Consider the following 12,433-nt stretch of genomic DNA (forward strand, 5'->3'; position numbering starts at 1 on the left):
CGATTGACCCCTTTGAGGTCGAGGATAGGGCGGACAGAACCTCCTTTCTTTGGTACCACAAAGTAAATGGAGTAACGCCCCTTGCCAAGCTGCCTTTCTGGCACCGGAACGACCGCACCCAGGCGGATCAGATTGTCCAAAGTCTGCTGCACTGCCACAGCTTTGACCGGAGACTTGCAGGGAGAGAGTACAAACCCGTCTCTTATGGGTCGGCAGAACTCTAGCTTGTAGCCGTCTCTGATGACTTCCAGCACCCAAGCGTCTGAAGTTATTGTGGTCCACTCGCCCAGAAACGAGGACAGCCGTCCTCCAATCTGCACTGGGGCGTGGACCAAGGCCCCGTCATTGGGTACGAGACCCTGGGGGAGGACCGGAGGGAGCACCTCCGGGACGGCGGTCTCTGCGAAAGGAATGCTGCTTGGGGGAGAAATTCCTCTTAAAGGAAGAGGGGGCAGAGGAATCCGACCTGCCCGGGCGGTACCGACGGGCTTCCTGAAACCGTCCTCTGGAGGTACCAGGACGAGTACTAGCCCGAGCCCTGACCTCTGGTAACTTCTTGCCCTTAGACGTGCCGAGATCGGTCACGATTTTGTCCAGCTCGACCCCAAAGAGCAGCTTGCCTTTAAAAGGCAATCTAGCCAGGTGGGATTTAGAGGCGTGGTCAGCAGACCAATGTTTCAGCCAAAGCCACCGCCGCGCAGAGATTGTCTGAGCCATGCCTTTAGCTGAGGCCCTCAAGACATCATACAGCAAGTCTGCCAAATAGGGCTAAGCCCGATTCCAGGGCCGGCCAATCAGCCCTCAGGAATGATCCGAGGGGGAAGCCCGCTGCACCATAGTCAGGCACGCCCTGGCCACATAGGAGCCGCAAACTGAGGCCTGCAAACTTAAAGCAGCCAGCCTCAAAGGACGACCTTAAGGCCGCCTCCAATCTTCTGTCTTGGGCGTCCTTTAGGGCCGTGCCACCTTCCACCGGCAACGCCGTTTTCTTAGTCACCGCAGTGATTAAAGAATCCACGGTAGACCACAGATAGGCCTCACGTTCACTTTCAGTCAAAGGATAGAGGCGGGACATAGCCCTAGCCACTTTAAGGCTCGCTTCAGGGACATCCCATTGAGCCGAAATTAAGGTGTGCATGGCATCATGCACGTGGAAGGTTCTAGGCGGGCGCTTCGTCCCCAGCATAATGGCAGAGCCACAAGGGGCTGAGGGAGAGACGTCCTCCGGAGAGGAAATCTTCAAAGTGTCCATGGCCTGTATCAACAGGTTGGGCAAATCCTCTGAGCTAAAAAGCCGCGCTGCAGAGGGGTCATCCGCTCCATCCGAGCGGGGATCCGTCTCATCCAAGGAATCCGCAAAGGACCGTTGGGAGAACTCAGATACGCTGCCCTCATCTACATCGGAGGAGACAAAGTCCTCCAAGGCCTGGGAATCAACCCGAGGGCGTTTACCTCTGGGAACCTCAACCTCTTTACCAGACGAGGGAGCAGGGGCAGCGTTTTGCATAAGGAAGGCCTGATGCAGCAGCAAAACAAACTCGGGGGAGAAACCCCCAGACTGTGCACTTCCGCAGCCTGGGCTACAGCCCTAGACGCACCCTCACCGGCGCTCGCAAGAGCGGGGGAGAGACATGCTGCGCATCCAAAATGGCGTCCGGCGCGACACTCCGTGAAGGAGCCGCGCGGGAAGAACAGTGCTTAACTTTAGCCGCTTTTGTGCCGTCGCCCAAATTAAGGGCGTTCATGGCATTAATGTCTCCAACCTCAAGGGCGGCCCAAGAAGAAGCCGTCCGAGCCGCGTGGCCGGCCAAGATGGCGGAGGCGAGGAGCGGGGGATGGGCGTTTATGGCGGGAAAAACCGCCACGCCGGAGGAAGGACCGGGACATTCATCGGTCACTAAACTGTCACCCAACAAGGGCGAATCAGGCTTTAAGACCCCCGCATCCCCTCTAGAAGCGCTCAAGCGATCCGGGGAGCGACTCTTTGCGCCCTCGCCCTCCGACGCCATATGCCACGAGGAGAAGAATCGGGGAACCCCCTGCCCGCTATAAAAAGGTAAAAATTACCTGCTTGCCGCTCCGAGCTGTAACGACCTGGTGTCCCAGTGAGTAGCTGCAATAAACGTTAAATAAACGTCGAAATAAACGCCTTTAAGGATGTTCAAAATTTTTTTTTTTTTTTTTTTTTTTTTAACGGAGCCAGCGGGAGGGGTAGAAAAGGAGGGACCTGGCACCACCAGGTTTGCACTTGCTCAAAAGAGCCCTCAACCCCAGGCACTCAACAAAACCTAAGAATTAGGCTTGGAGGCCTAGCCAGAGCTGCTGCTGTGTGTGACCACCACCTGCTGAGATAGAGAACATACTGAGGAGTTTCCGGCAGCACATGACCACATATAGGGAGGCAAAAGTTTGCTCTCTATCTCCACCTGCTGGTAGATGGACACAACCCACCAGTCTATGGATTGATCAGCTTGATGATATGGAAAATTACATATTTTAAGGTATGGCGAGGGCAGGAAGGGAACGAGGGCTATCAGCTGAGGGCAGACGTGAGATGATTGATGACGGGGGGAGTGGGGAGGGGGGGCTGGAAGAAGGCAGGAAATGGCTGGCAGAAGGGAGATGGTTGACATGGGCTGCTGGATGGAGGGGAGAGGAGGGTTGCTGGACATGGGTGGATAGAGGGGAGGAGAGAGGAGGGTTGCTGAACATGGGTGGATGGGAGAGGAGGGTTGCTGAACATGGGTGAATGGAAGGGAGGGGAGAGAGGGTTGCTGGACATGGGTGGATGGAGGGGAGAGGAGGGTTGCTGGACATGGATGGAGGGGAGGGAAGAGTGAGGAAGGAGATGAGATGAGGGAAAAGGAAGAGAGAAAAACTGCACATGGAGGAAGAAAATAGGCAGAAGCGGGATCCACTGGACAGTCAAGTCTGTGGAGGACCCAGCTTTTACTTATGGATGTAGGGCAAGAAATGAAGAAGAAAGGCGGAAAGTAAAGAAATAAATGGAAAGGAAGCCCTGGAAACAGAGTTAAGAGGACAGATAGCAGAATCAGATACTGGGCCAGCATGATCAGAAAAACAAAGTCACCAGACAACAAAGGTAGAAAAGATCATTTTATTTTCATTATAGTGTTTGGAATATGTCCACTTTGAGAATTAGGTGCTCAACATTAAAAGTTTATATTTATTTATTTATGGCATTTTATCCCATATTAAACATGAATTAAGGTGTTTTGTGGCTCTACACGCATCATGATAGTATGATCTCTTGTTTCATATTGTTGACGGTCTGCATTATCCTTATGGGTGGTATATTGGTGTATTAGGTTCTGCCCAGTGTAATATTTATGGTACAGTAAGGCTGAGTGTGTTTTTGCACAAAGTTGTGCATAGTGTTTTGCAGTTCAGCGATAGTGGTTAGTATATGCTTTGAGCAACCACTTTATTCTTTGACATACGATACATATCTAATATCTAAATTTAATAAAAGGTATTGTGACTTATTTTTATTTTTCTGTGTGTTAGTTATCAGACAATTATGGATTTAAGCTCCACCCCAACCCCGCCCTCTTTAGCCTCCCCAGTTGGGCCACCGACCGCCTATGTGTTTATTTGTTACCATCTGTATCCTAAGCCTCCTCCTGAACTGACTGCATTGGAACATCTGAAATAATGCTTTGCCCAGTCAGACCCACAGCAGTGTACAATGTGGGCTACTTGGGGGGCTGTCCCCACAGCTGAAGACTTATGGAAAAAGAACACTTTGTATGCCCAAACTACTTATCCTCTAGCAGTGTACATGCACACTGGGCCACATCCAAATGTTGCTTCTATGATACAAGACTTTCTCTATCCTTTGGTATTATCCAGTTTCCTGAGCATGCTGAAGTAGTCCAAGCCTGTCATCATTGTGGCTGCTGGGAACAAAAAAACAAACAAACAAAAAAAAAAAAAGACAGCTTTGCAGACCAGAACCTGCACACCTTCCAAAGCGCTGGGGCCCCTTTCTCTATATACAGGTTGCTTACACAGAGTTACATCTGCAAGAGGGGGGCTCAAGTATTTACTGGTGGCAGTCTGTGGGTTCTCTGGATGGGTGGAGGCATATCCAACTACAAATTTTACAGTTGGGACAACTATTAAAAGTTGATGACACATTTCTTTCCAATCTGGGGAATAACTTAGTGATTTCCTCAGACCAAGGTCCCACATTTGTCTCGGCCCTTTGGGAGGAGTTAGAACACCAATTTGGGCTAAAAAGGCAGCTACACACTCCATATCATTCACTCAGCTCTGGCCAAGTTGAGCACTTCAACGGATTAATTAAGCAGCAATTAAGAGTACTCACCTCAGAGTGGGGAAAAGATTGGTTCAGTGCTTGCCCTTTGCCTTGATGGTGCTTCAAAATTCCCCTCAACGGCTAGAAAGGGTCTTACCCTCATGAATTATTAGGGCAGACCGCTGGTAACCCCAGAAAAGGTTAGGGACCCTGCCAGATTCTGTCTTACTGCACAGTGATCTCCTAACTTTTTGTCAGTACTTGCATAAAGTGCTTTCTTCTTTTTCTCCATTTCAGGTCACAGATTACAAAACTGCTGGTGAGATACAGAGCGAGTATCCTCGTCTGGAACATGGAGACTACATATACGTGAAGGTCCAGAAGCCTCGCACAGCTTTATTGGATACCTACAGTGGACCCCAACTGGTGTTACTGGTTGGACACTCAGCAGTCAAGCTTCAAGGCCTGAATTCCTGGATTCATCTTTCCTACTGCAAGAAGCAAGCTACCCTAGCCCTAGGATCGGATGGGAAAACTGAGGTGCTTCAGTATCCAAATTCTTGAGAAAACTGAACTTGATTTGATTCCAGATTCAACATTAGATGACAGCAGAACCAATTCAGCTCTGCGTGAACATTTGGACCAATTGAAACAGGAAACAGAGAACAAAGATAAGACAACAGATTGGTGTTTTATTCCGTTTCTTAGTTTATATAGCCCTAAGCCTAATTACAATAATTTTGATGCTGAAGAACCCTTTATGAACATGTTTGGTTTCCATTACAAATTGCCCTTGTAAATGTGATTTATGACCCCTATCGGATCAGAGGGAGGAGTCTGATGGTCTGGAAAAATCTGTCTGCGAATAGAGACCCCTGGGTGTCCGGGTTGAAAATGATTATGAGGCGCTGCCCTGTAATTTAATACAACAGTTAAGTCAGGAGAGACAAAAGCTTGCAGCTAGATGAAGATTACAGCAACTAAAATAATAATTACTGGAAATAAAACTAATGTTGCAATAACTGGAAATAGAAGCTAGAAATAACACATATGTCTAAATCAACAGCTGAGGCTAGCAGAATGATAAAGAACACAGAACTAGGAAGTAGCCATGATCAGTACATTAATTATAGCTTGTTTTGGGAAATCATAGCTTTGTCAGCATTAAGTGACCAAAGACCCGCTGCCTGAACAGATATTTGACATTTGAATTGGAAAGATAATAGGGGTGGTGGTCAGACCAGTTACTAATATGGTACTGAGTAATGAGTAATGCTTTCCGTGTGATGCTGATAACATGCAATTGGTTTCTAAAATAATGATGATGTGGCATTAATTGCTTACCAATAAAAGAAGAGGGCTGAAAGTGTATCTCTGAGCTAGTTTCCTGAGGACCCTTCCCAATTCAGAAGGCCAAGGGTCCTGCCCCGCATTGGCCTTTACTTTTATATCTATCGTGTGGGTGTGTGTTATTTCTCTTGACCTTCCAGGGACAAGGATAAAGAACTGGTAGGTCCCCTATTTGGTGGAGGAAGGCATAAGAAAGATCAATATGGCCCTAAATGCTTTCTGTACATTCTACCACCCAGGAGCAGGTGCAAGACAAGTTCTTTAGGTGGCTTAAAAAATCATTTGGGGTGAAGCATAGCTCAGTATTAACAAAATTCTCTCTCATTAGCTATAGCTTCCCAATACCTCTTAATCTAACCCTACGATCTCCATTTACCTCCCCCTCCTTTATTTCTTACCCTTTATATTTATCCATACTGTTAACATTTGACTTTGGTTATCACTGCTGGTAAGACCCAGCAGTGCAAACAAAGCTAAAGAGCACCTTCTCAACATTTGTGCTCCAGCAGAAGGTAGCACAGGAAGCTGCCACTCAGTAATTCTCAATGATAAATAAGTGGTGCCTTCTGAGCAGCATTTCTTGGATTCATGTATGCTTCTATCAACAGGAAGAACAGTACTTAATGCAAACTTTATTACAAAAAGACACTTAAATTATTTTCATGCCATGCCTCAGGATTCTATACAGAATCACCAATTTTAGGGTTACAGGAAGGATCTCACAAAATTAAATTAAAAGCAATCTAAACAGGTGCCAAGAAAAGTGGCAAGTTAAAAATGAAATAGAAAACAAAGGCTGAGAAAGTAAAAGGAGGAGAGCAATCTGTACACTATTACACTGACAAAGTGCAGAGAGATGCACAAGGAAAGCAGAACGTATGTACAAAGACTCCTGGCACTGTATTATACATAAAACCAGTTTGTACACACTAGGGCCTCAACAAGACCATGTAACTATGAAGATTTCTAGCTGCGTAAAGAATGAGATGGCACAGGGCCACAGTGTCCAAGAGCTAAGCACTTCACTTGCGACTGCTCTTATTCTCTCCAGTCTCTTTTTCAAGTCATCTATGTTTGCTGCGTGGAGGACGTGGTTGAAGTGGTGCTGATTGCCAGACAAGTGCATTTGATTGGAGTCTAGTTCCAAATTCTGAGATTGTTCCCGGGATTCACGAAGCTGAGACAATTTACTATGCAGCATATCTGTGGAGGAGGCCACTGTGGGGGCAGTTGGTTTGGACAGCAAGGTGGTTAGAGAAGGCCTTTCATCCTGCAGTATTAAACACAACAACAAAAAAAAAACACCCAAAAACATAAATTTGTGAAAGTGCCTTAAAAAAAAAGCCTAGGAAATGTGTCAGAAGCTAGAAGAGAGCACAAAAGAATTCTTTCTTCCAGATAATACAGTCAAACACAGATGCAGAATCAGCATCCATGATGCAATAAAAATTTCATGAGCTATCTGCTGCCCGGTTCCCTCTCCTCTCCACCAGAGGACATCAACATGGAGAATTTACTCATGAGACTGCAAGCTAAACTCTGTGCAATTACTGTTGGACTTGTACAAGGGTATAAGGGCTTTCCTGAGTGCTGTACATTTTCACACTTTGCTAAAAAATATAATTCTAAATGCATTAAAATAGGAGGTTGTTTCACCTGATCTACATAATATGCTTTGTACTTTCAATTGTGAAAGAACAATTATAAAAATATTCAAGGAAAATAAGAAACCTGTCTTCACGAATTAAACGCTCGACACCCTGTCATAGCAATTATAGTAACCTCCAGTTTCCAAACACTGCCCTAACAAGGCCCATAAGAAGTTAAATAGAGCCCAACCTGTGTCCAATCACAGCAGCTGAGCTGATTATGAATGTTCTTGGATGAAGGAATCAAGCTAGCTGTTTGTTGTAAGAAGAGAGCTAGAGCAAACATCTAAACCTGGCAGAGATGGAGTTGCCAAAGAACTATGGATAAAATTATTTAATGGTGTAGGAAAAATTAGGCCGTTAACTGCTAAGTTGCTTTCCATTAGTCCCTGCCAGACTGGTCCAGACTAATGTGTATACAAGCCTACCAGCATGTAGAACTGAGAAACTTCTGACTTTAGAGCCTATATCTAAGCCTTTGTAGCTAAGGAACCAGTATTTATATGACAAAAAAAAAAAGAGAGGTAGGCCACCCCCAAAAATCCCCCTCAGTGCTCTGCTCTCCTAAAGTACCACCCCCCCCCCCCCACACAACAGGTGAGGGACCAACGTAGTCCGCTCCGCCAATATGCTAGGCACTAAATATTCTGTGGGGTTTTGTTTTTTTAAAGGAAAATAAAATCAAAACAACAAAGACACTGAACTAAAAACCTTCAATGTCAATCAGGAGGTTCCTGGACCAGTCTGGAAAAACTAAAGGAAAGCAAATTAGCAGGTAAGGCCTGGGCTTGGGAAGTACCAAAGCAGGATCTTCATGGTTGGTGCCCTGGAAAGACATGCAGACAAAACTTGCACTCTAAAATTCTGCATACTGAGGAGCTTGGACATCCACCCAATTGACGATGCACAAAGGAATGCAAAGATGACCACACAGCCACAGTACAAATCTACAATGGTGGAACCACGGAGCACTCTGTCCACCCTCTAGTGGACTGCACCTTGAGAGCTGGAGGTACTAGCCTTCTTTCAAAATACACCTGACTCAATGGCTCCCTTTATACCAAAGCAATGGACGCCTTAGAAGCCGGTGCCCTATGCTTAGGACACAAACAGGTGGTTCCAATCGCATTGAACTCTTCTGTCCCGCGAACATACTCTCGCAACGTTCTCCTGAAATAGAAGACAAAGCTGCGGAGCTACTGTTAGTGATATGTAATTTTATTCTTAAAATAGAGCATGGTACCAGAAGATTGGAGGGTGGCCATTGTATCGCCAATTTTTAAAAAAGGTTCAAGGGGAGATCCGGGAAATTATAGAGTCTGACGTCGGTGCCGGGGAAAATGGTAGAGACTTATCAAAAACAAAATTACAGAGCACATCCAAGGACATTGATTACTGAGACCAAGTTCAGCACGCTTTGTGTGGGGAAATCTTGGCTTGACCAATTTACTTCAATTCTTTGAAGGAGTAAACAAACATGTGGACAAAGGGGAGCCGGTTGATATTGTGTATCTGGATTTTCAAAAGGCTACAGAGGAAATTGGAGGGTCATGGGATAGGAGGAAATGTCCTATTGTGGATTAAAAACTGGTTGAAGGATAGGAAACAGGGAGTGGGGTTAAATGGCAGTATTCACAATGGAGAAGGGTAGTTAGTGGGGTTCCTCAGGGGTCTGTGCTAGGGCCGCTGCTTTTTAACATTTATAAAATTGATTTAGAGATGGGAGTAACTAGCGAGGTAATTAAATTGCTGATGACACAAAGTTATTCAAAGTCGTTAACTCATTACAGGATTGTGAAAATTACAGAAGGACCTTACGAGACTGGGAGGCTAAAGTGGCAGATGACGTTTAATGTAAGCAAGTGCAAGGTAATGCATGTGGGAAAAAAGAACCCAAATTATAGCTACGTCATGAAGGTTCCACGTTAGGAGTTACGGACCAAGAAAGGGTTCTGGTGTCGTCGTCGATAATACACTGAAACCTTCTGCTCAGTGTGTTGTGGCTAGGAATGCGAATAGAATGTTGGGTATTATTAGGAAAGGTATGGAAACAGGTGTGAGGATGTTATAATGCCGCTGTATCGCTCCATGCTGCGACCGCACCTTGAGTACTGTGTTCAGTTCTGGTCGCCGCATCTCAAGAAAGATATATTAGAATTGGAAAAGGTGCAGCGAAAGGCGACTAAAATGATAGCGGTGATGGGACGACTTCCCTATGAAGAAAGACTAAGGAGACTAGGGCTTTCAGCTTGAAGAGACGGCTGAGGGAGACATGATAGAGGTATATAAAATATTGAGTGGAGTGGAACAGGTGGATGTGAAGCATCTGTTCATGCTTTCCAAAAATACTAGGACTAGGGGGGCATGCGATGAAACTACAGTGTATAAATTTAAAACAACAGGAGAAAAATTTCTTCACCCCACGCATAATTAAACTCTGGAATTCGTTGCCGGAGAACGTGTGAAGGCGGTTAGCTTAGCAGAGTTTAAAAAGGGGTTAGACTGTTTCCTAAAGGACAAGTCCTTAAACCACTACTAAATGGACTTGGGAAAAATCCACAATTCCAGGAATAACAAGTATAGAATGTTTGTACGTTTGGGAAGCTCGCCAGTGCCCTTGGCCTGGATTGGCCGCTGTCGTGGACAGGATGCTGGGCTTCATGGACCTTTGGTCTTTTCCCAGTGTGGCATTACTTATGTACTTATGCTGTTCTGCACTCCCCTTGGCGTGACCCAACAATGGCAAAGACAATGTATGATTAACATGAAAATAGCACCACCACTTTAAGCAGAAAGGAGGGACCTGGAAAAAGAACCACTTTCTCTTGAGAAAACACCAGAAACAGCTCTCTACAAGACAAGGCGTGAAGCTCCAAACTCCTTTGCATGGATGATAAATAGCCACCAGAAAAACAATCCTAGTCACCAAACTTCCATAGAAAGAAACCTGGACTGCTGGTGCAGTGATGTCAAAGCATTGTTTTAAGTGCACTCCATCCTACAGTCCTAAGGGTCCTGGAGAAGAAAAGCGGTAGAACTAGAGGACATGAAATGAGATTGAAGGGGTCAGACTCAAGGAAAAATGTCAGGAAGTATTTTCTTCACGGAGAGAGTGGTGGATGCTTGGAATGCCCTCCCGCGGGAGGTGGTGGAAATGAAAACGGTAACGGAATTCAAACATGCGTGGGATAAACATAAAGGAATCCTGTTCAGAAGGAATGAATCTTCAGGAGCTTAGCCGAGATTGGTGGCAGAGCCGGTGGTTGGGAGGCGGGAATAGTGCTGGGCCAGACTTAAACGGTCTGTGCTGGGGCTGGTGGTTGGGAGGAGGGGATAATGCTGGCAGACTTATATGGTCTGTGCCAGAGCCGTGGTGTAGGCGGGGATAGTGCTGGGCAGACTTATACGGTCTGTGCCCTGAAGAGGACAGGTACAAATCAAGGTAGGGTATACACAAAAAGTACATATATGAGTTTATCTTGTTGGCAGACTGGATGGACCGTGCAGGGTCTTTTCTGCCGTCATCTACTATGTTAACACTGTGCCACTGTCCACTGAACAGCAGTCTTGTCACTGCGGACACCAACGTATCCACCACGGACATCCGAAAGGCCTCCCTATTCTGGTCCAGTAACGGATATAAATGCACCACAGACCATGCAGTATGAATGGGGGCATCCAGAGCATCCTACTGCACTTGGATGTAGTGAATATCCTGATACATGGGGAAGGACCAGGCAGACTTGATGATTCCCTTCACCAGTGGGGTCTACCTTCTGGGGAATCACCACCAAGGATTCTTCCTCTAAATTTAAGACTTAAGAGACTTGCAAGATCAGCTCCTGAAACTCATTCTTGTGAAAAATTTTGAACCATGGTAGATTACTCCCCAGAAGAAAGCTCCTCCAGTCAGGAACCCTTACCCTGGCCTTCCCTTTGATCTTGACCACACTCCTCTAGCCCTAGCACCAACCTCAAACCAACCCTGGATTTCTCAGGCAGTTCCTCCACCAATTCAGAATCCCATGTAGCCTCTGCCGTTTGGAACCTCTGGATCCCTTCCTGGGGCACCATCTGAAGGTAAGGGATCCTGCCCATGCCCTTTCACCTGCAAAACACTTTGTACATGGCTAGAATAAAAATCAGGAGGGAAAACCCCACCCCTGGTAGATGCCCCTGACACTCCAGAAGATGCCAGATGCTCCACCTGAGGAGAAATCTCCAGCCACAGAGACTGATCCAGGTCAGCAGCATGTTAAAGATGGGGGTCCTCCCACCACTAATGAAACCATTAAGGCTCCCAGTACAAGATTTTCACACACAACCACGGCTTCCCTGCAGCACTCTGACGCCGCTAAGAAACCCAATAGTGAGGCCACTACAGCTCTGGCACCCTTAGACAAACTGAACTTACAGGAACTGCCAAAGTACTTACAAAGCTGGAGCCTGTCAGAGCTCATGGCATGTCGTTCCAAGTTCCTTGCCAAACACATCTCTCATGCTCAGCGAAGCACAGTTACAAAGCAGAAGTACAGATCCTAGGGCCGCACTGCACAACTTTTAAAGCTCAGCTCTTGTTATTTTTAAACATTACCATACAGGAGACAGCAGGCACTAAAAGCTTCCTGCCAACTATGGGATCCAAGGCACACAGCAGCCCTCATCATTCCCTGAACCTTGGAGAGACACCCCAGGAGGGTAGAGGTGAAGGACCCAGCCACCTAGCTGCTGCACTTCTGGGACTGCTGAGAGGCCCCACTCATCAACACCAAACTGATTAACAAGAACGAAGAGCAGAGCAGGCATTTTTTTTCCAATCTTGCAATATATTAAAAAGCCTTACCCAAGATCATCAAGAATCTAAAGTAAAGGAAAAAAAAGCCCAAACCTTACCAAATAAGACAGCACAGGCTATCTACCACTTCTGGGACTGAGAAAACACTGGCTCCTTAGAAACTGCACAGGCTAGATACAGCCTCTCTGAAGTCAGAAATTTTAGTCTCCACCTGCTGGTAGGTGTGTCTAATCCATCAGTCTGGACCGGTCTGGAGGAGATAAGAGGAAATTAGGTCTTACATGATAAATATTCTTGCCATTAGTCCTCCCTACTATTCTAGAACCTCTGGGATAGTTTGTCCATCAACCAGTAGGT

General features: G+C 46.3%; 1 protein-coding gene across 3 annotated transcripts in view; it reads right to left on the bottom strand.

Annotated features, from left to right (window-relative positions):
* Positions 1–4,535: 4,535 nt before the first annotated feature.
* The window catches only part of CKAP5 (cytoskeleton associated protein 5), a 421,631-nt gene continuing 413,733 nt past the window's right edge, over positions 4,536–12,433 (bottom strand). For 2 of the 3 annotated variants that reach the window (XM_030200876.1, XM_030200875.1), the window contains exon 44: positions 4,537–6,902. In XM_030200876.1, the coding sequence (XP_030056736.1) occupies positions 6,570–6,902 (333 nt within the window). In that variant the 3' untranslated portion in view covers positions 4,537–6,569. Of the gene's footprint in view, positions 6,903–12,433 lie in introns of all 3 variants that reach the window. The other variant, XM_030200874.1, reaches the window with a different exon arrangement.

This window comes from Microcaecilia unicolor, chromosome 4 (genome assembly GCF_901765095.1).
Source record: "Microcaecilia unicolor chromosome 4, aMicUni1.1, whole genome shotgun sequence".
NCBI classification, from domain to species: domain Eukaryota; kingdom Metazoa; phylum Chordata; class Amphibia; order Gymnophiona; family Siphonopidae; genus Microcaecilia; species Microcaecilia unicolor.